At 35.1% G+C, this 25,910-nt stretch overlaps 2 protein-coding genes across 2 annotated transcripts; one reads left to right on the top strand and one right to left on the bottom strand.

The window, feature by feature from the left end:
- The first annotated feature begins 2,908 nt into the window (after positions 1-2,908).
- LOC133876045 (uncharacterized) lies at positions 2,909-3,787 on the top strand. Its single transcript, XM_062314347.1, has one exon. The coding sequence runs from the start codon at positions 2,909-2,911 to the stop codon at positions 3,785-3,787; it is 879 nt and encodes a 292-aa protein (XP_062170331.1).
- Positions 3,788-17,849: 14,062 nt separating this feature from the next.
- LOC133875349 (1-deoxy-D-xylulose 5-phosphate reductoisomerase, chloroplastic) lies at positions 17,850-24,846 on the bottom strand. Its single transcript, XM_062313459.1, has 12 exons — positions 24,554-24,846; positions 23,710-23,888; positions 23,065-23,151; positions 21,555-21,680; positions 21,407-21,469; positions 21,141-21,290; positions 20,865-20,932; positions 20,256-20,367; positions 20,037-20,141; positions 19,748-19,869; positions 18,903-19,049; positions 17,850-18,343 (listed from the first exon to the last, which is right to left on the bottom strand). Exons 1-12 carry the CDS (start codon positions 24,639-24,641, stop codon positions 18,175-18,177), a joined length of 1,416 nt encoding a protein of 471 aa, XP_062169443.1. The 5' UTR covers positions 24,642-24,846; the 3' UTR covers positions 17,850-18,174.
- Between the last annotated feature and the right edge of the window lie 1,064 nt (positions 24,847-25,910).

The raw sequence follows: 25,910 nt of genomic DNA, 5'->3' as shown, positions 1-25,910 counted from the left end.
GCCAAAATGGCTAGGATTCGGCCATTTTGGCCAAACCCAGCCAAACCTACTCACAAGAATCCGGTAGTGGCGACTGGACGTTGCCAGATTTCGACGGCAGTTGCATTTTCGCTTTCGTAATTTTTTTGTGCGAGCCAAACGCCAAAAATTATTTTCGAGAAAATTATTTTTTCTGAAAATGATTTTGTCAAAAATATTTTACGACAAAACAAACGGAACATGAATTGATATATATCTTTAAAGCATGTGATTATCACATACGTAGAAGTAACTACATATAGACCAAAAAAAGTCATGGTCTTCCTTGGTTTTCAATTTTTTTTAGTAAGTTAAATATATATAAATTTTTTAGGCTTAAAAATTAAGGTTACCCTGATCAAAATTAAATTTGACTTCTCGTATTTATATCCTCCTATTAAGTCATACAGAAATAACCCTTCCACACCCACCAGGCACCGTCCTTCCCGCCCCTCGCTCCTATAAATTTTCATTTAATTATACGGAAGTTTTTTTTTTTTTTTTTTTTTTTTTTTAAGAGAATTATACGGAAGTTGCTAAAGAAAAAGGACAATATTAATTGCTTGTCTAGAATCTCAAGGTTCCCCACCGTCAATCAAGGTCACAAACATTTGCAGTACTCCTTTTTATTTCGAGAATGGGGCCTCTTTCTTTCTTTTTTCTTTTTCTTTTTTTTTTTTTCTCTTGAATTTTGTTAAAATGATTATTTTAAATACTAAATAATTATTGAAAAGACACAAAGTAAACTTGTGGAATTACTTGTATGTGATAAAAGATATATATATATGTCCCTATTAGAGATTAACTATTTAATAATACCTTAAATAATGTGTAAAGTTTCTTAGGAAAACAAATGATGTTGTCTTGACCTAATTGTTATTGCCGAATTTTTTTTTTTTTTTAATAAATTTCTCATGGTTTGGTTAAAGTCTAATTGTTTAATTTGTATCAAAAATCATTATCTAAGTATCAAACTTGAAACTATTCAAACCGTTATTAATTAAAATCATAATTTTTTACTCGCTTAAAAATTTGAGATAAATAATAATTTAACGTGATATTAAAACAAAAATTATAAATTTAAAACATAACTCCACAATTTTTCCTTATTTTCACTTTGTTGGCCTCAAAACCTTTTTTTTTGTTTTTTTTTTTTTTAATAAAAAGATAATTATCATTGATCAGCCAATAACCTCTTGGTGAGCAAGAATAACAGCTTGGAGGAACAGAGGACATTCTCCTATCCACTCCTCATCTAACAATTGGAAATTAGCTAACTTAGCCATACAATCATGAGCGACTTTGTTAGCCTCCCGTTTTATGTGCCAAACCGAAGAGAAAAACAAATTGTTAAGGCATTGCTTAGAATCGTCAATCATGTGGCCAAAAACACTCCAACAAGGGTCTCACAACTTAAGCTTTTATGTAATGTATGACTAAAAAAAATATAAAATGCCATAATTTCACCTGTATGTCTATAACCACACCCAAAATAATTGGATATCGATCCAATATAGTCACAAACTCAAGAATTGGCTAGCTAAAACTTATTGAGTAATGCTATATGCTATATTTTTATTTCATAATTATTTTACTATGTTAATGTGACAGTTATAACATATCATTTATTTATTTATTTTAACAATAATTAATTTAAGTATTAATTGGAATTGTCACGTGAATATCATAAAATAATTGTGAAATAAAATATAATTGTGAATAACTCGTTCAAAGAACTAATTTTCCTTGAGTTGGATCTTGGGATCTACGTACAAAAATCCCTACAGAATAGGATTTTCAACTCATTGCCTTTTGACCGTAATAATTATGACCCATATTCTTTAACCAATTTAGTTCTTAATATAGGATGATTCAAGAGCTCGAAACTACAAAATCCCTATATATTAGAATATATAAGATTTTCAACTTATTGCCTTTTGACCATAATAATAATTATAACCCACTAATTAGTTCTTAATATAGGATATGATTCAATAAGACTTATTCTTATCAAAAAAAAAAAAAAAAAAAGACTTACTGACTCTTCATTTTGATGGCTCGGTCATCGGGGAAAGTGCGATTTAACATAGGATTGTTAACTATCCAAAGATATAGGGTTAGTTAAATCTTTAATATTATTCTCAAAAGATTAGTTTCAAATAATAAAAGAATCAACCTAGAACTTAAAAGAATGAATTTATGAGTATTTTTATAATCTATCTACTTTTTATATGAATAACTCATATTCTAAATATGAGATTATGAAATCTTGTAAATTTGGTGCTGCATTCAAAATTGACTGCCATGGTTAATTGTAAAAAATAGCCTTTACCAAAAAGAAAACAGTAAAAAGTGAAAAGAGTTCGGAGCATCTTATACCGAAGTACAGCCTTCATTTATTAAAGTGAAATAATCATGGGAAGGACGAAGAAAGAACAACCACCACAATTTACAAGGACAGCAATACCGCATTAATAAATAAAAAAGGAGCCCAACAGAGCAGCGTTCGTTCTAGAACGCAAAAACTTCTATCTTCCACGTGTGAACGCTCACCCTCTTCCACGTGTAAACACAAAGCTTGAGCACAGGGAGCACACCAGTTGTTATTATTACGTATAGAAGAAGCAAGAAAGTACTCTAATAACGTCCATGAACTCTGCGCCCACCTTACCTGATAAAACCCCCTTTCCCTTTCCAAAAAGCCTCATCTCTCTCTGTCTCTCTTTGCTCAATTTCCCACAACCACTCACACCTATATATCCCCAGCTTAAGCCCCACACTTTCTGCCATTTCAACCAAACCCTCTCTCCTTTCCTCTCTGTGTATGAGATACCGGAGGAGCAGAGCAACAAGTGCGCTTTGAAATTTTGAAGTAGAATTGATTAGTCAAATGCAAGGGGGTTCAGCGGTGTCAGTTTCTCCAAGCTTCAACAGCTACCCTTCAGCCAACCTTGCAGAGATCGCCGCCAGGGTAGTCAAAGAGCTTGGCCAAGAACCCGACCCAGACGACGATATCTTCAGCTGGGCTGCGGAGAATCCTCCTCCCCAACCCCAAGAAACCTCCAACACTGAACCTCAACGAGAAGAGGACGAGGACGAGGATGAATTTGAGTTTGCTGTTGTTTGCAGAGAGCCGGAGTACTCGTCGCCAATCTCAGCCGACGAGATCTTCTACAACGGCCAGATCAGACCCATCTACCCGATCTTCGACCAAACACTACTTCTCAACGATTCCCATACAAACCCCGATAATTCAAAGGCGTCCTTGTCGACGTTTCGTCGTTCTCCTCTGAGAAAGCTCATGGTCGAAGAGCGAGAACGAGAGCAACAAGAAGAAGCACGCGAGCCCATGTCTTGCTCTTCCTCCGAAGCCGACGACCTCGACGGGGTCCAACCCGGAACATACTGCGTGTGGACCCCAACAAAGCCATCATCAGAATCAGCCGCGGAGGCTTCTTCACCGGCCGGTAGACGCAAGAAGAGCCTCTCCACCGGCTCGTCCAAGAGATGGAAGCTCCGGGACCTTCTGTATCGGAGCAACAGTGACGGGAAGGACACGTTTGTGTTCGTGACGCCTTCCAAAAAGGCCGAGAAGACCGTCGCTGTGGCGTCCAAGGTAGCGCCGCAACAACTCAACGCGCACTATGTGAGGAACGGCGCGGCGAAAGAAGAGGATCATAAGAGGAGATCGTACTTGCCCTACAGAAAGGACTTGGTGGGTTTCTTTGCGAATATGAATGGGTTGAATAGGAGTTTGCAGCCGTTCTGACTGTTTAGGCGAGAACATTGAGAGGTGGGTGGCCGGGTCGGTTGGTCGTTTCGTGAATCCCAGAGTTTGCAGCCGTTATGATTTTGTTAATTCTATATGGGTTTTTTTTTTCTTTTTTCTTTTTTCTTTTTTCCTCCCCACCCCTGTTTTCTGTAAATATTAATGTTGAATTTGAGCCTTCTTATATGATTAATTAATTTTGTTCATTTTCTTGAACCATCAAGCAATAATCTTCAGTTCACTGCCTGAAGAGCTCAGGATGTGTCAATGCGTGTAAAAGATGTAATTTTTGCTGTTTTGGTTTGTGAGAAATCGTGTGGGTCTCACACGGTTGAAGTTGTATAGGCTCTACCAGTAGAGTAATGCTGGCCTATTGTATTTTTTGGTTTATATTTTTTTAATCTTTCACGTGATTTTTAAAATTATTATTAAATTTAAAATGAATTGTTTTTAAATTTTAATTCAATGGTAATTAAAAAAAGTTACATTAACTATAAAAAAAAAATAATAATAATAATAAAAAAAATTGATATTACTTGATAGGAAGTGCCAACATCTAAGACAAAATAAGTCTCCAACGGGAGAATTTGAAACGGGAGGGGAGCCAAATCCAGAATGGCGAAGTTAAGAAAGCGATTCCAAGTATTTTGGAAACATTTGGGACAAAAGTTTTTCACAAATCAGCTTGTTTCACGAATCACATGTGTGAGTCACGTAGGTTCTTTAAGCATCACTTGTTTTTTTTTTTTTTTTTTTTATTATTATTGTTATTAAAAAAATATGTTAAAAATATGTCTTTTAAGCGTGAGAGAATCACATGTCTCCAAATTAATTTTAGGTTTTTTATTTTAAAAAAATAAGTGTTAAAGTAAAAGTTATTACGTGTATAAAAGTGATCTGAAGTTATATTTTAGAATGACAATGTATCCTATCTCATCTATTTTCATTAGAAGTTTTCTTATTTTTCAAATTAATTTATAAGTGAGGAACTGACTTGGTTTTTTTTGTTTTTTTAATGTCAGATTTAACTTCTTCTTTTTTTGCATTATTATAAGAGGGTTAGTGCACCTATCAAAAAGTTATCTATAAAATATATATATTTTTTTATTATTAATTATCCAAATTCCGATCCAGACAGTATGGTGTAGATAATAGATTTGAATAACTTGAGAATCGAGATGTTAAAAGTGGATGACGTGATTTCGTGGCTTAATTAAACTCTACGATAAAAAAATAATTCAATAAATCATCAATTGTTAGTATTAAAAAATAGATCCCATTATGGCACGCCGATTTAAAAAAATAATTAATTTATTCGCCTTCCTAAAAGGTGTTTGTGCAACATACAACTCATTAAGTTGCTTCTTCTCTTTAACTCTTCCAAATTAATTCCAACAGAAAATTCGAAAATAACCCTGGTGAATTCCTGAAAAATATTTTCTATTTCTAAATTTATAGAGACCATTTCTTGGTGCGAAAATGAAGTATATGTGGTATACCCTTATTTGAATTAAAAGAAAGATAAAATAAATAAATTAAAAAATAAACAAACTTCCTTTTCTGCTTTTAAAATCACTTTTTGAAATTAATATTAAATTTTGATCAAACAATAATTTTAAAAGTTCGTCAAATTTAGAGAAACATAGATATGACGTTTAGAATATTACCTTATATTTTTTTTTTAATTTTTTAGATTATTTTTTTGAGGGTTTTATGTTATAGATTGTTTATTAATATTTTTATTTTAATAACAAAAAATAATAAAATAAAATTTTACCAATTATATACCGTCATGTCAAGACCAAGTTTATAAAGGAGATGAAGTAAAAGTTTACGTCACTCATGATCATTTACTTAAATTACTTGTACATGCATATCGTCCCACGCAATGTTTTCGTTGATTTTTGGCTCACGAAAATGTAGATATATATGCGTTGTATTTTTGGTCAATATAGAAATCATATAAAAATAAAACACATTGGCTGCGTTTCAAGCAAGTGGGAAAATATAAAACCTGACGTCGAGAATCGGCTATTAAAAAAAATATATAATAAAATTCTCATTCTTTTCAAAAGCTACAACGTCAATATCAGCTATAAGAACACTACCCACAGATTCAAAATAACTTATTGCAACTGTCTTTAGTTTTCCTTAATCAAGGGAAATTCAAGAGAACCAAAAGTATCATCCTAGCTCCTAGCTAGATTAAGGTTGTACAAGTGGATGGTTATTAATCGCTATCCACTTATACAGATGCGGATATTACGATTAACAAAAATTACTAATAATATATGCGAATGTAAATAATAATTTTAGGATATGTGAATGTGATTAATAACCGCATTTACACACATATATATATATATAACCAAAACTACGTCATTTGGACCACGGTATAGGGTTTAGTTTAGGTTTTTTCTTTTCTCTCCTATCAAATGTTGGATTTACATTTGAATAACTGCCTTTTGTAATTAATTTGTATTTTTGATTGAACCCAGCCATCATGGGGTGTTTGTATTTTTTTTTTTTTTTTGGTTATTTTTAAACTGAAATGTGGAATCAAGATATGAATTTCAATTAAAGCATTAAGGCCTCGTTTGGTTTGCGGAATGACCATTACATTAGGAAAATGAATAGCTATTCCTAGGAATAAAAAGGTGATGAAATGGAATGGTTATTCCTATTCTTTTGTTTGGTAATAACTCACACATTTTAATTGAAGTTAAAAATTTTTTACTAAAAACACCCTACATTATAAAAAAAAACAAAAAAAAAATTGAACTAAACTGGTGGGTGGCCGACCACCCACCATTGAACTGGAGGTGGCTGCGACCACCTCCGAGTGGCCTCCGGGGGTGGCCGTGGCCATCCTCGATGGACTATAGGGGTGGCCGTGGCCACCCCCGAGGGACCCTAGAGGTAGGGCTGGCAAAACGAGTCACCCGACACGACCCGTTTGACCCATTCCCCACCACCCCCTCAAAAAAAAAAAAAGAGATTATTTTAAAAGAAACTGTTGCAATTAAAGATTTTAAGCAATTAAGTTCCATCATATAAAATGGACTTTAAACATTTATAATATGTGAATATATGATTTGGTTGACCAAACTAAACATTTATTATATGATTTCTTATAATAAGGCATAAAAGGACAACAATATACCTTGGTGAGGATGTTTAACTGGGCGGTTACAAGACAAATTAGAAACATAACAAATACTAAAGAAAAGATAAAGAGAATGCCAACTTCCATGATTTAACAAATAATAACATAAACCGACTTCTGAACCAGTAAAATGTGATTCAGTCGAAGGTAAACAAGGATAAGCAGAAGGATGAAAAGAGCATGCGCAATACTATGGTAGATGACATTATGGCGTAAAAAATAACAAGAATATGGTTCTAGAGTGAGCAGTTTAGCCAAAATGGAATCATGTAGTTTATGACAATTAATGAAGGTTTGGCAACAAGAACATCATGTCTGCATCATACAATTAATGCAGAACAACTCGCATAAACTTAAGGAGTTAGAAAATTAAACTTCTAGATTCTGGAAGAGTGAGACACAAAGCACTTGAACAATTAAACACAAACTATAAAATGATCAATCTTCGAAAGATTGCATCTGAGTATCCATCCATCTAAATACAAAGCATTAATTGTAATATTAAAGGACACAGAACATGGAGTATAACAAATATAATAGAATGAGACATACTACGTTGGATCAATCCAAGAAAACGGGGAACTTGACCAACCCACTCACAATCTGGTCGAGCAATATAATCCCAGAAACAAATAAGAATAAGATTTTACTAAAAACTTACAGGTAAAAAAATGGAATCTAAAGATTCACCCTGCTGGGCTCGCCCTATAAAAAACGAAGTCTTGTCCCTCAGTTCAAAATCTAAACATTGCATCAGGGCTTGAAATTTCTTCACAAAAAATTTCTGAACAGATTTTGAACAAGCAGGCAAGCATCACGAATTCACGATTATGATTTTAATACCCACAATAATGAGGCTATAAAAAATTAAAAATAGAAATCAACTAACATACTGGCGGACCCGGTGGTACCGGATGCTACATCGGCCAAAGAGAGAGAGAGAGAGTGGCGGAGAGACAAGGAGAGGGCTAGAGAGTAGAGACTTGAGAGAGAGAGAGAGAGAGAGAGAGAGAGAGTCAAGCGGGTCCAGTTTTCGATTGGGCCTTGCGGGAGGAAGAAGAAGGGGCGGCGGCGCGGAGCTGAAGAAGAAGAGAAGGGTGGCGGCGTGGCGACTCGGCGAGGCTGAAGGAAAAATCCAAAAAAAAAAATCTAGGGATTTCCACTTTTCCGGTTTTGTTTGTGTTTTCACTGTTTTGATTAATTGATTCTTTTGAGTTTTGAATCTTTTGTTTTCAACTTTTCACTGTGTTTTCACTTTCCAGATAATTTCCCATTTCCCCCCAATTTTCCATTCGGCCATTCCCCCTTTTTTCTTTTTTTCTTTTTTTTAACACCAAAAAAGAAAAGAAAAAGAAAGGCTAATTGTGTCTGGCAGGTCACTCGCGGGTGACCCGCGACCTGACTCGCCAGACCAAGATAAACGGGTTGACCCGTTTTTTAACACAAACCCGTTTAAGGTAAACTCAAACCCGCTAATTTCGTGTCGGGCTGTCGAGTCGTATCAAAATTGACAGCCCTACCTAGGAGTGGCTTGTGCCACCCCCACTTGCTCCGAGGGTAGTCACACCACCCTCGAAACGCCTCAATGGTCCCCCTAAGGCATTCCAGGGGTGGTGCGGCCACCCCTGGCCCTCCATAGTGGTTGGCCGACCACCCGTTGGGGTGGGCGGCCAACCACTTTAGGGGTTTAGATTTACTTTTCTTTTTTTTCTTTTTTTTTTTTTATATATATATAAATATTTGAAAGAAAATAAAAAATGAGTTTTTTTTTTTTTTTTTTCTCAAAAATGTTATCTTTACCCTAAGGAATAGCTATTCCTCTCATATTTGAAAGGAATAGGTATTCATTTTCTTAAAGGAATAGCTATTCCATAGAATATACCCTTACCAAACTAAAAAATAGTTATTCCTATGAAATAACTATTCCATTTCAGGAGCCGATTCCGCGAACCAAACGAGGCCTAAAGCTTAAAATATATATGTATATATATATATATATTAAAACAAGCTTAAAACACTAAAAATATGCCCTAATAGAATTTTTGCTTCTCTAATTACTATTATTTTATTCAAAACAAAGCCTTTTTCTTTTTCTTTTCTTTCTCTTTATATTTATTTGAAATAATATTTAAATGATATAAAGAAATGAACGATAAAGCTATTATTTATTTTTAGCTGAAATCCACACTCTCAGCTCCACAAGGAGGAATCTAGGAACACCTGTGAAAGCAAGTTTGAAGAGAAGTGAAGAGGGGAAGGGAAATTTTTTTTTTTTCTCTTGCCAAACAAGGGCAATGTTTTCGAGGGAGTTGAAGGACTACTGTGACGAGAATCTGACAAGCTGAAAATTTGACGGTCGGCGTTAATCAATAATCAATACTATACTGAACGCACCGTTTAATCAACAATATATTAAAAACAAGCATGTGTGAATTGTGATGTGTCGGCCTTAAATATATTCCTTATAGCATCTCCATCAACAATAGTAATTAAAATACGTATTTTGTTAAAAAATATAAATTTTTATTTTGGCTATTGTTTTTTTACACACATACAGTCCAACAAATTCTTTATTCTATTTTTTACTTTCTTTAAATATTATTTATCATTCTTTTTTAATTATATTCTATTACTCATATTTTCATTTGGAACGAAGAGGGATGGTGAGAGAGGGAGAGTCCAGAGAGATTTGTTGAGAAACAATTTTTTATTTAGACATTTTACTATGAACAGTGAAGAACAAGAAGTTGCTATTCACTGTTGTTAGGAAATATTCCCACTAATTAATAAATGGGATTGGAAGCCTAACTCTACTCACTTATTACTCACAATATATTCCAAAGAAGACCATTAATCGGGCCCATGGGCTGGGCCGAATGATCCATTGCACGACCCAACCGTGCCTTGTCGGAAACAAGCCATAGAAAGCCATGAGAAGACCGAGGCTCCAAGATATCCAGAACGTGTCTCAAACACATCCTAGACAATCATGCCACAAATCGTGGGCCCACACGATCTGGATACAAGGAGACGCGCCCATCCGACATATGGAAATTCACGTTTCGGAAGATTTGAAGACCCACGTTCTGAACCGCGTGATTACCCACGTTCCAGAAGTGGAGACGAGAGCAGGTTCCCGCTCTTTCCGAAGAAAACCAACTCCACTCTTTAGTATAAATACAAACCTACCTTCAAGTATTTTCCTAGCTAAAATTATTGTGATTAAGGCATACACTTGCATTTTCTAAAAATCTGACTTAAGTATCGGAGTGGGATCAGCTGGCACCCCTAACAAGCACCCTTACCGACCGTATTATTTTGTAAGAAAAGACATCAAATTTTTTTTAGAAGCTTGTACTACCGGTTCGGAAACTGTTCTAACAACTGTAGCATTAGATGTACTTTAGCTCACCTCTAGCTAAATTTAGCTAATATTTACATTTTACCTAGTCTAATGAAGATGTTCTAAGTCCTCACTCGTCTTCGTCTAACACATTGTAGTGTTACTGGACATTGAAGCTCACAAAAGAAAAATACAACACAAACACTGGCTCAGTTAGTGGTGACGGCGGCAACAGATCGACAAATTGCCGGTAATGTTTGGTAATGGCCATGGCCCATGGGTGATCAGGTGAAGACGTAAGGGTGCATGATTTGACATCAAATTCACTTACTTTTTGGGTTTTTTTTGTTAAGCCAAAGAATCAAAGATAATCGGTGGCCATGTGGTAATGTCGATTACCCCTTAATTAATGGAATAATGATTCAATGCTACTTAAAAATATACAATTTTTTACCACCTTGCCTATGTGGCAAGGTGGTCCTCCACTAGTTTTTGAGTTTTTTTATTTTTTAAAAATAAATTGAGGTGAAGGACTACCTTGCCACATAGACAAAGTGGTGGAAAGTTGTATATTTAGATGGTAGTGAATCATTACTCTAATTAATGAGTGTATGGTTTGTTTGGATTCAGAAAAGAATCCTTATTCTATTCGGGTTTTTTTTTACAACCCGCCCACCCGCCTAAAAACCCAAATTTCACCCGAGTTTTATTTCAATTCAAGGCTGACATTCTGATGAACCTTATTTAATGACCGGGACCCACGCGTAGGACAAGTTGTCTTTAAAAACGCGTGGATCCGACATTTAATAAATAAAATAATAAAAATTTAAATCAACAAAAAAAAAAAGTTAAAAGAAATTAAAATAAATAAAAAACAGAGGGGTGGCTGCCGGTTACACCCCCCTTGGGGGTGGCTACGCAGTCACCCCAGACCCTTGGGGGTGGCCGCGCGGCCTCCCCAGAGGTGGCCAGGCGTTGCGGCGCACCACCCCCGACCACTGGGGGTGGCCACGCGCCACCCCCGGTTACCTCTGGGGTGGCGCGCGGCCACGCCCAAATTAAAACCACCCCATTCATCCTTTATTTTTTTTAATTTTAATTTTAATTATTTTTTTTTAAAAAAATTTATTTATTTATTTTTTAATTAAACAATCAATATATAATAAATTATTATTATTTAAATTATTATTCCACACAACTTTTCACAATACCAACCATTATACAGAACTTTTCAAACTTTCAATAATTTCTTACAATTAAAAAATAATATTTTTCAATCTAAAAATTCAACTCCTAAACACATTTTTTTGCTTTGAAATTTATAAAGAGAATTAGAATTTAATTTTGATTTCAAAAATTCAATACCCAAACACACCATTAAGGGTGGACAATCCGGGATTTTGGAAGAACTCTAACTGGTCTAAAGGAAGTTTTTGGCTTTTCCCTCTTTGCCCCTGTTTTCTCTACCCCTGATAGATATAAATGGATAAAGATCCTTACAATTGGGGCGGGTAGTCCATAGAAAGAAGGTTGCGAGGTTCATCTATCATTCTATCCGGACAAACTTGAGGTGCAAGGCTTACTTAGCTTGCTCGATCAGGATAAATAGGTTCAACAGCCCCCTCTTTGTGGACAGCCTCCGCCAATATCTATCAACGGATTGTTATGAAGTAATGGGTGTGGCATAATCATTAATTGTAACTAATACTATCTAACAAGAATGATTGAGGCAAGAATTTATTTCATTGGTCTAAAAAAATGATATAGTTTGTAGTGATACAACTCTTAATAGTTATTTTTTAAATATATTTTATTTAATATTAGAGGTGATGCAAATTTACATAATTTTCTTTTCACATTAGAATAACATATATAGAAGTTTTTTCGAAAAAATTTCACTTAATTATTGAAAAAAGTTTCATATATTTTAACATAATCTAAAAAGAAAGATTATTATATATAACATCCGTAAAAAAGAAATCATTTTTTCAAATAACTAAAAAATTGTCCCGCTTTAATAACACTCCAAGATACTGATCAAAAGAAAAAGGAAGGATGACTTGAGTCTCCGACTCTCCACATGCAGTAAATTAAGCAGCATCATATGTTCTATCACGCGTTCGGGGTGCCATTTGGTCTTGGTCCGAGTCTCTGTCTTTTGTCATTTCCCCCCATCTTTTTCCACTGCAAGAGTAATCGAACTCCCGTAATTTGGAGTTATCTTCCAAACTTGTTATTGAATAGGCTAAACGTAAACTTGTTAATGCAAAACGCATCTGATCTTCCTTTGTGATAAAAAATAAAAAGATAAAGAGAGAGAGAACAAAATCAATACAAAAAGCACAGAAGATAAACAAAGATAAGATTATCTGTAAACTATTGAAGTGAAGCACTTTATTCAGGCTTCTTCTACACATCCCCATAAAGAAGAAAGGAAAGAAGAAGGGACTCGGTCTCAGATGTTGCCTGGAATCTGGGTCGGCTGTATATATGTGGGGTATTTTCACATCTTTTCTTTTACTTCTTTTGGAGCAGACAGTGCCAAAGCCTGTGTAGCTCTCTCTCACAAGTACCCATACATGTGGGATACCCAATGAAATCCGTATAGAGTCACAGTCATAGTCACATTCAGAGTCACAGACCCTGGGACCCTGGCCTCCATGACTTCCACATCAACCCCACTTTGCTGAAGCTCCTTTTTCTATTTTCCAATCAATTAATATGCTCCTTTTTCTTTCGTGGGATCAAGCTGATTCCAACCAATAGGCTATAACCCATCTCCATCGGGCATCAACTTGTTCTTAAATCTCCAGGATAATAATATTATGGCCTGTGCCACAGTGAGATTATGCCAGGAAAGCGTTTAAGATAAGACCATGACAAGTTGTCAGGTTTGATACGTCATGTTATAATATGTATATTGATCTTTCTACCAATTTTATTTCACCTTCCAAAAGATTGATTTAACACCATATTCGTCGGTCGAGTGGACGGACAAGGGAATTGAACCGAAGGTGAACATCGGAAAAAATGGAGAAAGGAAGTATAACATTCTCTTTTTTTTTAAGTGTAATTATTTTGATAGGACCAAGACATTAGGGCTGGGCAAAAAATTGAGTATGCCAACCCAACCCCTCATTTTTCTTACTAATTGATCTAATTAATTAGTCCAATTATCAGTTTTTGACACATGTCAGTTAAGTATTTGGAAGGACTTTCTTTTAAACAGAAAATTCGACATGAAAAATACTATAAACCACATTTTTATCTCACAGCTATTTCATAATATCTTAATCAACTCTTTAATTTTTATTAATTTTAATTTTTAATTTTTTTAAATGAATTGATTCAAGGGTTGATTAATTAAGACTACTAGGTCAACATTGTGAGAAGATGTCGGATACCTAGGCAGAGCAGTCCGTACTAACTGGATGTGCCCCAATCGGATGGTGCCACATGGCCTAATTAGTTGCTACACCCCCTTCTTTATAAATAGGAGTCTATTTAATTTTACAGAAAATTTCCTATGTCGTTCCTGATTTTATAGGTTTCTATTCATCTCAAGAATTTTTATTGACTAAAGTATCGGAGTGTTCGCTGTTGGTACCTCTGGCAAGTTAGTACCCTTGTCTGTTTTTTGTCTCTCTCTTTGCAAATGTCCTTAACTGAACTACCGGTGTGCAGTTTACTGTACTAACAATTAATTAATTAATTTTTTTGTTTATATTTAATATCCAAGCAAAAATGTTTTAATGGGCAGAATTTATTCCTCTCCTCCCTTCACCTCCATTTTATTCCTCAGATCCCTTGTCACTTGTAAACAGAATGAATTACAAATTGTTCGATCTTAGACGTCATTTTCTATGAAAAGGTTTTTTTAGGTGGTCCCATAAACTTTTAGTCATCTTTTATATTCAAAAATTGCACCATGTTTATGTTAAATCACTTTTTAACACGATAAGAAAGAGATAAATTTAATTGATATTTTGACACTTCTTCTAACGTATGTGCTCAAACTCAATTTTAATAGATGAGGCCCAACATATAAAATATTAAATTAAAATAAGAGGTAAACGAACGAGACATGATTTAAACTCAGAACCTTTTGATCAGATACCATGTTAAATCACTACTTATCCCAAAAGTTTAAATTCATACAAAAAAAAATAAATTTAATCATTAAGCAATTCTTTAACAATTTCGACGAAGCCACTTGCAAATTGCAAATTAAAATCATGATCACCTAATTAAGTGAATAGCTTAATTTCATAAGAAAAATCTTCAAATATCGATATATACCATGGGAGTTGTGTATTTTTTCAGTTTGATTGATTGGTTAATTGTTGTCCGGTAGAGTGGATAAGATTCCATAAAGAAGGATGGACATGTTCACAAAGAACCTAATTTTAGTGCTCTTTCTTTGATCTCAAATCTTCCATTATTTTCTCCAGTACTATAAGGACCAGTCTCAATCATCACCTTAAACTGATAAACATATAAGAAAGCATGAATATATCTCAAAGGCAAGATTCAATGAAAAAGCTAGAAAAAGAGCCTACTTTCCTCATTTTACATCAGAGATTTCGCAGGAAAAAAAAAGGAGAAAAGTGTAAAATGAGAGAATTGGATGCTTGATGAACTGAGGTGGTAGACAATGTCACTATTGTGTGACTAACAATCTTCTTTCTATACGTGGAACACACTTACCGCCACCATGGTGATGAATCGGCAGCCAATAAACGATTCACCTTCACAAAGATCCTATATATATATATATATATATATCAAAATGATTTAATCTTTAACGTAAATGAATCCTATGTAATACTTAGGTACGTTAGGTATGCGGAATAGCTATTGTATTAAGAAAAATGAATAGCTTTTATTAAGAATTGAAAAATGTGAAATAAAATAGTCTTGATCTATTGATCATTTTCTTGCATACTAAATGTATTCATAAGATGTTACAAGCCTACAATATATATCTTGAATTTTGTAATAAACAATAAGTATTATTTTACGTCATAAAAAACTAGAGAAAAAAAAGTGAAAATAATAGGGTGATTACCCACTACAAAACAATTTGAAGGGTCATTGGCTTTGCCATCGACTGCTATAGGGTGGTCGACCGCCCCCAAACTCCTAAAGTAATCGTTAGAGTGGTCAGACCACTAAAGCTAGCGAGGTGACAAGCCTTTCCTTATTGTAAGCCAAGAAACATGACAATCTCATAACTATATAACCATCATCAATTTCCCTGCCTCAAAATCTCATTCCAAGTACTGTAGACTTGACATTCTTGGAGGAAGGGGCCACATATCTAGGTAGATGGTCTATTCAATTTGTGTGCGTTTTCGTAGGTGATGAACACATTGAATTTTCTAATGCGGGAAACATCTACTGGTTAGATTCGATCGGCACAAATGTATGCTCGTTGTTGGATATTGAAACAATATATAGCTACGAGAACTCTAGAGTCAAAATATGGTTTTTTAATGAAAAAGTGGAAGAGATGTGTAACGTTTAAGCTCTTTTTTTATAAATAGAATTTTGTATACAATCAAATAAAAAAAAGAAAAAGATTTTGATGTGTGGACGTAGTTTATAAGCCGAACCACTTTAATTCTATGTCTTTTTTTCATTCTTCCATCTGTTTAGATTATTATGTGATTCTATACCACATATTAATGCTTAGGTATGTGAATAGGCATGCACCAAAAAGAAAATGGCGAGAATATTGACATGGGTAATTGGAAATGAAAGACGTACGCCATTCAATTATACAACAGAACTTTTGCAAAAAATATCACATTCTAATCATCCACCTCAAGACTACAAAATGAAATGTCGGCCAAGCCTCCTAGCACATACATGATTACATTGAAAGCGATCGAGCAAAGAGCAGTACGTACTTTCAACTGCAGAAATGAATCTCATCTCAAGTGCATGAGCTTTTCAACTTGAGAGGGAGAGATATTTGTAGGCCGAGCACATTCAGACAAACTGGAGTCTGGACTACATATGACATCCATGTTTAGTGGGCGGGTGTTTGATTCATTGTCGTTTTCCTTCCCCCCCATTATTAGTTTAGGTATGCATTGAATCTCCCTCTATCTGACGATGGAATAGCAGATGAACTTGCAAGTATTATCAAACAAGGGAGAGCGGCTATGGAAAGGCAAAGAAACCTGGAAACGACAAAAGCTTATTTTCATAGAGCTTCTACTAAAAGAAGCTATTTAATTTATTAATGCTATGCCAATCTTTCGTATAAATAATAGCTGAAAGTCGGATAATTAAAGATTGTTTACAATTATTTACCTGATTTATAGATGATTTAGACAGATAATTGTAAGAGACTACTTATGAGTCTCACCTCAAAATCACATGTTCAAGTTGTCTGCACTTCGAACTGATAATTATAGACGATCTTAAATTCTTAATCAATGAAAATCCCAAAGTTTTAATGTCGGAGGCAAGCGTAGGTAGTGGAGAACACCGCTTAAACATAGCAAAAAAATAAACACAAATATCAAATGGGTAAAATGAGATGCCCAACTCTGTGCCTAAAAAGAAAGCCCAAATATTTCAATGCAAGGTCAACCATTGTGCAGGTTGGACCTTATCAACCCCGGTTGCAGCCTAATGTATCCATTAATTAAGTCCCCGATCTAATTAATCCAAAATCTAATGAAAAGACAAATGGTTTCAGATCAAAGTCTCGAGAAAATTTCAGTCCATTAGTTTAGCAATCATTCCATTAGAATACGTGGCAGTCTAATGAAAATACACGTTGTCACGTAGATTGTACGTACACGTAACAATCTATATAAGCCGACAACGTTTGCAAACTGACATGCGAATTCACACGGCACTTATCATGTCAACCATTAAAATTTGTTTTGACTTCTATTCCAGCAAAAAATAATCACAGTTGTTTCTTTTATTCCAGCAAAAAAAATAAACTTCATATTTTCTTCCTGAGATGTATGTAAAAGAAAAGTGTGAGAGTGATGTAAGACTTCCATTCTCCTTTTATTTCTTAAAAGTGACGTGACTTTTAAAATTATTATTAAATCAAAATTCAATAATAATCCATCCTAAATTTAAAGATGATTTTATAAGCTCCTTTCATTTTTTTTGGAGGATAAAAAGGAAAATAAAAGTCTGAGTCACTCTCTACACTGTTCTTTTACTTGCACTCAGAAAGAAGATAGGAAGTACAATTAAAAAGTGATCCTGGAAATTAAGCAAATTACAAGAAAGTTACGAACTAAATAATAGGCCAATTAATTATTTTCAGGAAAAAAAATGGAAAAATAAGATATGTAAACATGGGAATTATAAAATACAGCCAAGTACCGATCAAACATGCACAATGGGCTCCCATATATATATATATATATATATATATATATATATATATATATATATATATATATATATATATATATATATATATATATATATATATATTCAAACAAGAAAAGATTCAAAACGTAAGGAAATTAAAAAGAATTGCAGAACAATGCAATAAACGCTGGCAATGGTAATTAAGAGAATCAAGCGAGAATCAAGATGCATCTTGCCATCTTTACTGCAAACTAAAACGTTCATCCAATTCCTTTAATGGCTAGGAAAAGCATTCAAACATTTAAAACCAGTCTGTCTCGGGGAACACATCTCAGATGCCTATTTTCATCTTTATGTTATATACAATTGCCCCCCCCCCCCCCCCCCCCCCCAAATCCAATTTCTAATACAGTCACTCACCTGCCTCAGTACCGCCAAATCAAACCTTGGCAAAATGCCGACTTTTGGCCGGAATTCAACACCCTCTTCAGCCCCTCTATCCTGGCCAACAAGGGTAGCTCTCACTCATGCCATAACAGGACTTAAACTGGAAGACTCGTGCAAATTTGCAGCATATTTTCGCGCCCACAAGTCATAGTGTATAATTTCCTCAAGGGAAGGTGAAGTCACCAACTCTGTCTGATGCTTGTCACATGTTAGCTCCACGATCTTGAAAATATCCAGATAGCCGATCCTGAAATCAGGCAAAACTATTCAATACAGAAGTGGATGTATATAAAGCACAAGATTGCATTATCAATGACCAGGTTATTTAATCAACAGATTCCAGATAATATATGTCGGACAAACTCAGAGAGAGAACAAATCAAGTGAATGCAAAAGGCACGAAAGATGGTCCAGTTTTAAAGTCATTTAGTTTCATGAAATATGCATTTGGAAACTCAAGATGCAAATCAGAAGTCGCGCAGGCTAACTTCTGTCAGGAGAGGAGGTGAGAGGGTCAGGGTCAACGACAAAATTTGACAAAGAATTAGAAATACAAATATACCAATAAAAATTTGGGGATTGTTAGGCAATGTTAACAACAAACTGATGTTCAAATCTATAAAAAAGGGAAAAAGAAAATATTTTGCAAATTACTAAACAACATGCAATAAAATCACATTATCTGGACCAAAAATAATACCAATTAATAAGGAGACAAGAAACAGAAAACAGACTTATCAAGGTACGAAGCAATGTTTGAAAGGAAATATTTGTATCAAGCGAAAATCAAGGAACCGAATGCATACTTTTCATCAATAAACATCTCTACAGCTTTCTCATTAGCTGCACTAAGAACTCCTGTCATGGTGCCTCCAGCCCGTCCGGCAGCATATGCGAGATCCATAGAGGGGTATTTTACATTGTCAGGAGCTTTAAATGTTAGTGAACCGAGCCTGCATAACCCCATTTTAACTCTCGTCATATTAAACAGGCACAATGACATCAAGTATAAGCATCTTGACCATTTTCTGACTTATGTTGAATTCATCACATCTTATGGGCTCTTGGCAAGTACAGGAAGTGCTAATCTTCTAAGACGAGAACTCACTATAAAAGGTGGTTTTAGAAATGTAGTTAATGTAAGCAATATAGCGAACATCCACAACTAACAAAGAAGTCTAGCGAAATGGAGGCTAAACAAAACACGTACGCAAAAATTTGCAATCATTTACATGGACAAGTTCATAATTGATACAAGTCAAATAGCTCAAAATATAGTGGTCAACAAGTCGTCATCATTCGATGCAACAAGAACAGTTTCGTCCTGTACAATGCAAAATGGATGATAGACCTACTTTTCAGGATTTTAGGGTTCTCGAAAAAATATGAGAAATAATTGTTTATGGCACCAGATCACTCATTGATTGAGTCCCTGAAGTCCACACAATTTTCTGACTTTATATAAGGAATTCAATATGGTAATTTATTTGTAGGTACCAGAAAGGTAGCATGACAAAGGCATGGATTGAAATTTTTTACTTTTTATAAAGGTAATTAATGCCGGTCATATATTCAAGTGATACCCTCCTGGTATTTAAAATGAAAATGACAGGGATTATAAAACATTAAGATATTCGGGAAGACTATGTACTTGCAAAGATCAAGACGAGGCCATGTTATTTCAGAACAATAGATTCTGTCTGGCCATGACATTGTGTAGAGGATGGGCAAACGCATATCAGGCCACCCCAACTGCGCCAGAACAGATGAGTCCTGAAAAAAAAGAGAAAGAAAAAGATTTAAGAAGAAAAATTTCAAGCTGCACATTCAAAAGGATTATCATTTCAATTGCACTGCCTCTACATATATAAAGCACTTGATAGTAAAAGACATCTTAAACATAATATAAGCAGCCACAAAACCGAGTATAAAAATTAAACCTGTGTTTCAACCATCGAGTGGATGATAGATTGCGGATGAATCACAATTTCAATATCATCATATTCAGCTCCAAACAGATAATGGGCTTCAATGACTTCTAGACCCTATAAGAAGAAAGGAACTTAATTTCTTATTGCTGGAAACTTCTACGACAACAGCAGATAGATTGGATGGAGCAGTATTTCAATTTGAATTACATACAACAGAAAGGAAAAAACCTTGTTGAAAAGGGTAGCAGAGTCAACGGTGATCTTTTTCCCCATGTTCCAGTTAGGATGCTTCAAGGCATCAGCAACTTTAACTTCTTTCAGTTTATCAACAGGCAAATCCCTGTCAGTAACCAAGTAAACAAATTGTTAAATCAAGATTATCTAAATGTATAAATTATCAGAGAGGTAGGAGGTGCGCTTCTCCAAAATTGGCCATGAAAGATATTAAAGGAGTCAAATATGCTAAACATGAGAGCAAAGGAGATTTCAATAGTTTAGCAGGTAAGCTGCATATACAGAATAATGTATAGTACTGAACTCCAATAAAAGAATTTATGTAAGAAAAATGTTTGATCCATGAGATTTAATGTTGTCCATATGGGTTCTTTTGAATTGCAGAAAAAGGAAAGTACACTTTGAGCTTTAGTTTCAAATTACTGAACCAAAATTGATCACTAAATACATCTCTTATCAAACAAAACAAAGGAAAAGACCCAAATTATGTTTGCATTGTATAATTGTGTTTTGCCTCCAGTTCCACAGAAGAGACGTGATTATTCCCCCTGTACATTTGCAGTTACCAGCTTGAGTATTATAGCTTAAATTATGATTTCACACCTGAAAGCCCCACCAGACGCAGTTAAAATTATGCGCCGAAGCGCACCCTCCGGCAAGCCTTGAATACACTGAAGAAAGGAGATCTTATAATGAGTGGAGTGTGGAGTAAAATGATCAAATTATCATTGAGTGCTAGAGATAAGATGAACCGAGTAATATTTATTAGTACTTCCTTTAACTACTAAAAAACAAAAAGGTAAAAATGTGACAGAAATGTTAGAAATCTATGCATGACTTGTTGCATAAGCTTAGCTATTACTACATGAATTTTTGTACCTGAAATATGGCAGAATGTTCTGAATCGGCAGGAAGAATTTTTATTTTATGCTTTTGAGCTAGAGGAAGGACAAAAGGACCTCCAGCAATCAGGGTCTCTTTATTGGCCAAAGCTATGTCTTTCCCAGCTTCTATTGCAGCAACTGTAGGCTAAGAAAAGAATAACATGAACATTTCAGTTAGCTAACATGAGCTGATACTTAGTAAGTGACAGCTGGTTTAGTTTCACCCTATTAATATTTGGTACTTAAAACTTATGGATTTACCTTCAGTCCTGCGCAGCCTACTATTCCTGTAACTACAGTGACTGCATCTGGGTGGCGGGCGACCTGAAAAGAATACGAAATATCTATTGATTAATGAGGATGTCTATCATTATCCAAACAAGTACTGGAGAACAAGATGGTATGCCACCTCTATAACTCCTTGCTCCCCAGGAATAATCTCAGGCTTTTGTTCAAGATCTGCCAAAGCCTCCTTGAGTTCATCAACTAAGGACTCATTTCTAACAGCAACTAGTTGAGGTTTAAATGTTTTCACCTGTCCAGAAAGAACAAATAAGTATATAAAGAGCAATACTAATAATGCTACTTCTGATACTGTAGAACAACAAAAATAAGAACAAGATTCAAGACTATGGCATCCAAACCCCAGCTTGAGAGTACTAGTGGTTAAAGCAAGATCATACTCAAGTGAGTAAAAAAATCAAGTGACACGGGTCAGACTTTGTCTTGTTAAAATTTAGGGTAAATTATGTCATCACCACTCGTGCTTTTGTGGTTTTTGACATTGAGACTCCAGTTTCCAATTTGATGAAATCAAGACCCATACTTTGAATATTCGTAAATCGAGACCTCCGTTATTATTTTCCACAATAGATAACAAAAACGATATGAAAATAAAATTATTCCCCTCAGATATATATATATATATAAAGGGCCATGCCTAGGTGACAGAACCCAGCCATGGCACTGTGGTTTGGTGCCTAGCTATGGCTGGGCTGAGTGACAGCACCAGCCCCGGCCTTTAATTTTTTGGCTCTCTTTTTTATTTTTATGTATTTATTTATTTATTTTTGCTTTGTATTTTGAATCTTTTTTATTTTAGGGGAAAAACTATATTTTCATGTTGTTTCTATTATTTATTTGATGGAAAATTCTAAATAAGTTCTCGATTTACAAATATTCAACACGTGATTCTTGATTTCATCAAATTGAACACTGAGGTTTTAAGTGGGTGAGGTTCCGCTCTCTTCGGTCCAGTCTGTGCTTTGGTGCCCGCCTTTATTGACTGTCTTAGAAGTGGGTGAATCTTCGCGGGGAGGTGGTTTTGAAGAGTTTGGTGGTCCTCCTGGGGTAGCGATTGATCTTAGCTTCTGTTTTCAAACTTTGGGGGTCTCTCACGAAGGAAATGTGAATGACTTTTTAGACTTCATGGCTCTAATTGATGAGGAGCATCGTCCAAAGGCTCCAGTCTTCACTTCTAAGTTTAAAGGGAATCATGAAGTGAAGAACCTTGAGTGCTCGATCAATTATGATGCCAGGGATCTTGGTTCTAGCCGGGGCAAGGCAAAACAGCCTAATGTGATGTATTAGTCTTTGGGTGTTGTGGGCTCGTTTTGTAGGGGTTTCTGGGTTTTCTCTTGTTTTTGGGTTTTTCGGGTGTTTTTTTTTTCCTTCCCCCTCTTTCCTGTTTTGGTGTCCTTTTTGTATACTTCCTGTATGCTTAGGAGCGCCTTTACACTTTAATAAAATTCTCTACTTACTTATCAAAAAAAAAAAAAAAAAAACTGAGGTTTTAATGTCAAAAGGCACGAAAGCTCGAGGGGTTTGTCACATAATTTCCCTAAAATTTAATGCTTGCTGTAAATTGAAAAAACAAAACCATTGCAAGTTCTATGACATGTTCTGTATGAGACTATTACCTGATCTGCAAGAAGAGTTACATTTGAACCAGCTGCAAGTGCCACAACTCTGAATTTATCTGGATTTTCTGCCACTATGTCCAATGTCTGTAAAATATCAAAGCTGATTCTAAGGAACTAATGAAGGGTCAAAACATAAGTCAAATGCCAAGCATTACTTTCACTCCAGAACAAAAACATTCTACCATAATTTTTATTTATTTTTTTCTAAAAAAAAAAAAAGAGGAGCTAGAGATAGAAAACCAAGTCAATGCAATTCCACAACCAACTTCATCTCAAACTACAATGTCTAGATATAGAACTGATTCTGAAAATGAGAATACTTTCAGCAAACACCATACTTGTCCAAAGTTATAAAATAAGTACCCAAGTAAATGCTTGGCTGCTATGTTACTCACAAAACAAAATCAAAAAATTTGCACCTGCTAGGCAACATTTGGTGTTACCAGTTGTTATTAATCTCAGAACCTGCTATACTTTTTGGTCTGCAATTTCCTTTTTCTTCACCCTTATTTTCACCATGTGTTACAATATCTAGCTTCTCAAAAAATAAAACCTTTTTGATAGAACTGCATCTACACTGGGGTCCTGAAGTATAATTTTGTTCTCAGTTCAAGTTCTGTTGCAAAATGAATTTATTTTTACCTGAGTTCCAATCGACCCAGTGGATCCAACAATGGAGATTGGCTTTGGACCATCCCAAGTCCTACGACCGGGCTCTGGAACAGCTCGTCCCGGCCACGCTGGCGGAGGCTGCTGTGCTGAACAACGAATTCTTCCCCCAAATACCACTCCACAATCCTTCCTCTTCAAAGCAAACCCAGCTAAAAATCATAAACAATTAAACTCAAAAATTAAGCCCCCAACAAAATATATATATATAAAAAGGTACAAATCAAACGACTTAACTCAACCAGTTCTCAAGCATCAATAACAAAGACACACAAACCAATAAATCTTCCCTAAAAAAATAACTAAAAACTTATTCAAATGTGATGCATATCAGCGTCTCACAAGTCCGAGATTTCCGATAATCACAGAAATTCATAAATTTGGAACAATAATAAGTTTCTTTTTTTTTTAAACAAAAAAAAAAGCACGATTGACCCATTCATGCTTTTAGTTACTCCAACAATTCCGAAGTGTGATTTTTCAGTCTACACAGCACCAAATTAACACCCAAGTAAACGCTTAATGGAAGCAACCACGCTATCCTACAGCTAATGAAAGTGTAGTCTAAATCTTACACAGGCAAAGCTAATATGCGAAAGCTACTTTTTTGTCCAAAGGCAAAAGATTTACTAAAAATACTCTCTTTTCTACACTTTATCCTTCATGTATAGTTTTTTTCACAGCAACCAAGCAAAGAATCCACGGCTTTTGAGCCTCCTAGAATTTATCAAATTAGAACCCAAAAGCAAGCAACACAAAACAGCTTTTCCTTTTAACCGCTTTTCCAAGTGTTTTTTTGCAGCAACCAAACGCGCACCTGGAAGCTTGAGGAAGTGGGTGGACTTGGTGGAGTCCAAGAAGGAGACGGCCTTGATTTCAGGTGGAGACACCAAGTTCAGGGCCATCAAATTCGTTTAACTTTCAAAAAGTGTCAAATTCAGAGGCACGGAGGCCAGAAATGGTAAGCTAGAAAGAAAGAGGCCTTGAAAAATGGCTTTCAGAGTGATTTGTGGCCACACAATTTTGCAGAGCTGAATTGGTATTATATGTACGGGCACTGTAAATAAAAATGGGAAGGGGAGGAGAGAGACAATAAGGCCGGCAATGTTGTGTCGTCTGATGACTCGTATCACCCATGTGTTATTGGCGTGGATGCTGGGTACCTCCCATTGGATTGATTCCATTGTGATCCGTCCAAAATTATTGTTTTCGGAGTAAAACAGGTACTTTCGTTTTCCATGTTGTTATAATGTTATCACTCGCAAATTGTTGAACACCTTTTCTTTCTTTTTTTTTTTAATTTTATTTTAGGGTACCTTTTTGCTCCATTTGGTTTCAAATTTTAATTTTTTTCGTTCCTTGTGCTTGTTTTTTTTTATCATAGATAGTATCTTTGTTATAGAAAAAGATAGAAATGGTACTTCTGTTCATTTTTCCATTTAAAATTGACAGATTTTTACATCAACAACACATGACACCATTAAAATTGCGACACGTGGCTACACAATTTTTTTTTTAATTTTAATTTTTTTTTAAGGCTTTAAAAAATAAATGTAGGGGTTGTTCGGCCACCCAAAGGGCCAAAGTGAAGGAAAAAAAAAAAAGAAAAAAGAAAAAAAAAAGATGTTTTGACCCCCCAAGCCAAATGGGGATGGTTTCGGCCACTTCTAAGGGCTATGGGGATGGTTCGATCACCTCTAAAACTGGCATTAAGCCACCCCCTTGGTTAAAATGGGGGTGACCGGCCACCCTTACAATTTTTTTTTTTTTTAAAAAAAAAGCCTTAATTTTTTAAAAAATAAAAATAAAAATGATAGCCACGTGTTGCAATTTTTATGGTACCACGTGTCGCTAACGTGAAAATTCGTCAGTTTTGGACGGAAAAATGGACGGAGGTACTATCTCCGTCTTTTCCCATAACACAGGTATTACCTGTGATAAAAATGAAAGCACAAGGGACAAAAAATAAAGATTTGAAACCACCTAGGGCTGTAACGTATTTAACCCTTTATTTTATTGTAGGGTACTTTTGAGATCCAAGATTGGATTGTTTTAGAGTGTGTTTGAGATTGCAATTTCATATACGATAAACCAAATCGCGTGAATTGTTTTTTCAAAAAATTGCGAGAAAACGCAAAAAATAGTTTTTTTAAATCACAGGCAATAAGATGTTT

This window comes from Alnus glutinosa, chromosome 8, assembly GCF_958979055.1.
Source record: "Alnus glutinosa chromosome 8, dhAlnGlut1.1, whole genome shotgun sequence".
Lineage (NCBI taxonomy): Eukaryota > Viridiplantae > Streptophyta > Magnoliopsida > Fagales > Betulaceae > Alnus > Alnus glutinosa.
Note: the sequence above shows the minus strand (reverse complement) of the source record. Positions and strands in the feature narration are given on the sequence as shown.